Here is a 798-nt window from a genome sequence, read left to right as displayed (position 1 = left end):
CAAGGCCTGGTAGCGCTGCTCCTCCTTACGGACACGAGACAGGTACTCCTGCGCACATTTCTTCAGCACATCCTCATTCTGAAGGAAAAAAAAGGAATATAGTAAATAAGCAAAAGCTATTCAATAATTTTAACCTACAGCCTAATAGTTTTAATAGTTGTAATAGTATTTAATTTTTGTATGCAACATCCACAATCAATAACAATCAAGCCCCGACCTACATTTTTCTCACTGAATATTCCATTTATCTTAGAATTACATCAAATTACTGAGCTGCAAATGGAAATTCACAATGATTTCAACCTTTATCAATCTCAGTGTGAAGTGACTCACCTTCCGAAAGCCTTCCAAAACATCTTTCATCTTTTCATAGCGACGGAACAAGTCAGCGAGAGATTTCTCCACGGAGTTGAGATCAGCCAAAGCCTGGTCCTTCTCCAGGATCAACTGCTGGATAGTGTGATGAGACAGAGTCTTCTCTCTCTGTTCACCCTCTGAGACATACACACAAAAACATAAACGCATTAAGTTCATATTACACTAGATATACAATAGACAACACACAATACAATCAAATTGATGTGCAAATCTGTTTTTGGATGCGGCAGAGGTTGATTTTATGCTCCTCTGGGTACTTCAGATATGAAATTATACTCTACACCACTATGTCTAAATCGCTGATAATGACAAATGAAAATGCAGTTTTCGACGCTGCATCTGTATGATGCATGCAGACAACACACACATACACACACACACTCAAAGATGTCCAAACCACGGAGACATGGTGAGATGAGA

The 798-nt window shown here is 39.0% G+C and overlaps 1 protein-coding gene across 1 annotated transcript; it reads right to left on the bottom strand.

The window, feature by feature from the left end:
• Nucleotides 1-6: 6 nt before the first annotated feature.
• LOC107735444 (transforming acidic coiled-coil-containing protein 2-like) lies at nucleotides 7-792 on the bottom strand (the record flags this gene model as incomplete). Its single annotated transcript, XM_016547123.1, has 2 exons — nucleotides 334-792; nucleotides 7-78 (listed from the first exon to the last, which is right to left on the bottom strand). Coding segments are annotated over exons 1-2 (273 nt in total), but the record flags the coding sequence as incomplete, so codon positions are not given.
• Nucleotides 793-798: the final 6 nt, after the last annotated feature.

Source organism: Sinocyclocheilus rhinocerous, unplaced genomic scaffold, assembly GCF_001515625.1.
Source record: "Sinocyclocheilus rhinocerous isolate Xijiao unplaced genomic scaffold, SAMN03320098_v1.1 C36066426, whole genome shotgun sequence".
NCBI lineage: Eukaryota > Metazoa > Chordata > Actinopteri > Cypriniformes > Cyprinidae > Sinocyclocheilus > Sinocyclocheilus rhinocerous.
Note: the sequence above shows the minus strand (reverse complement) of the source record. Positions and strands in the feature narration are given on the sequence as shown.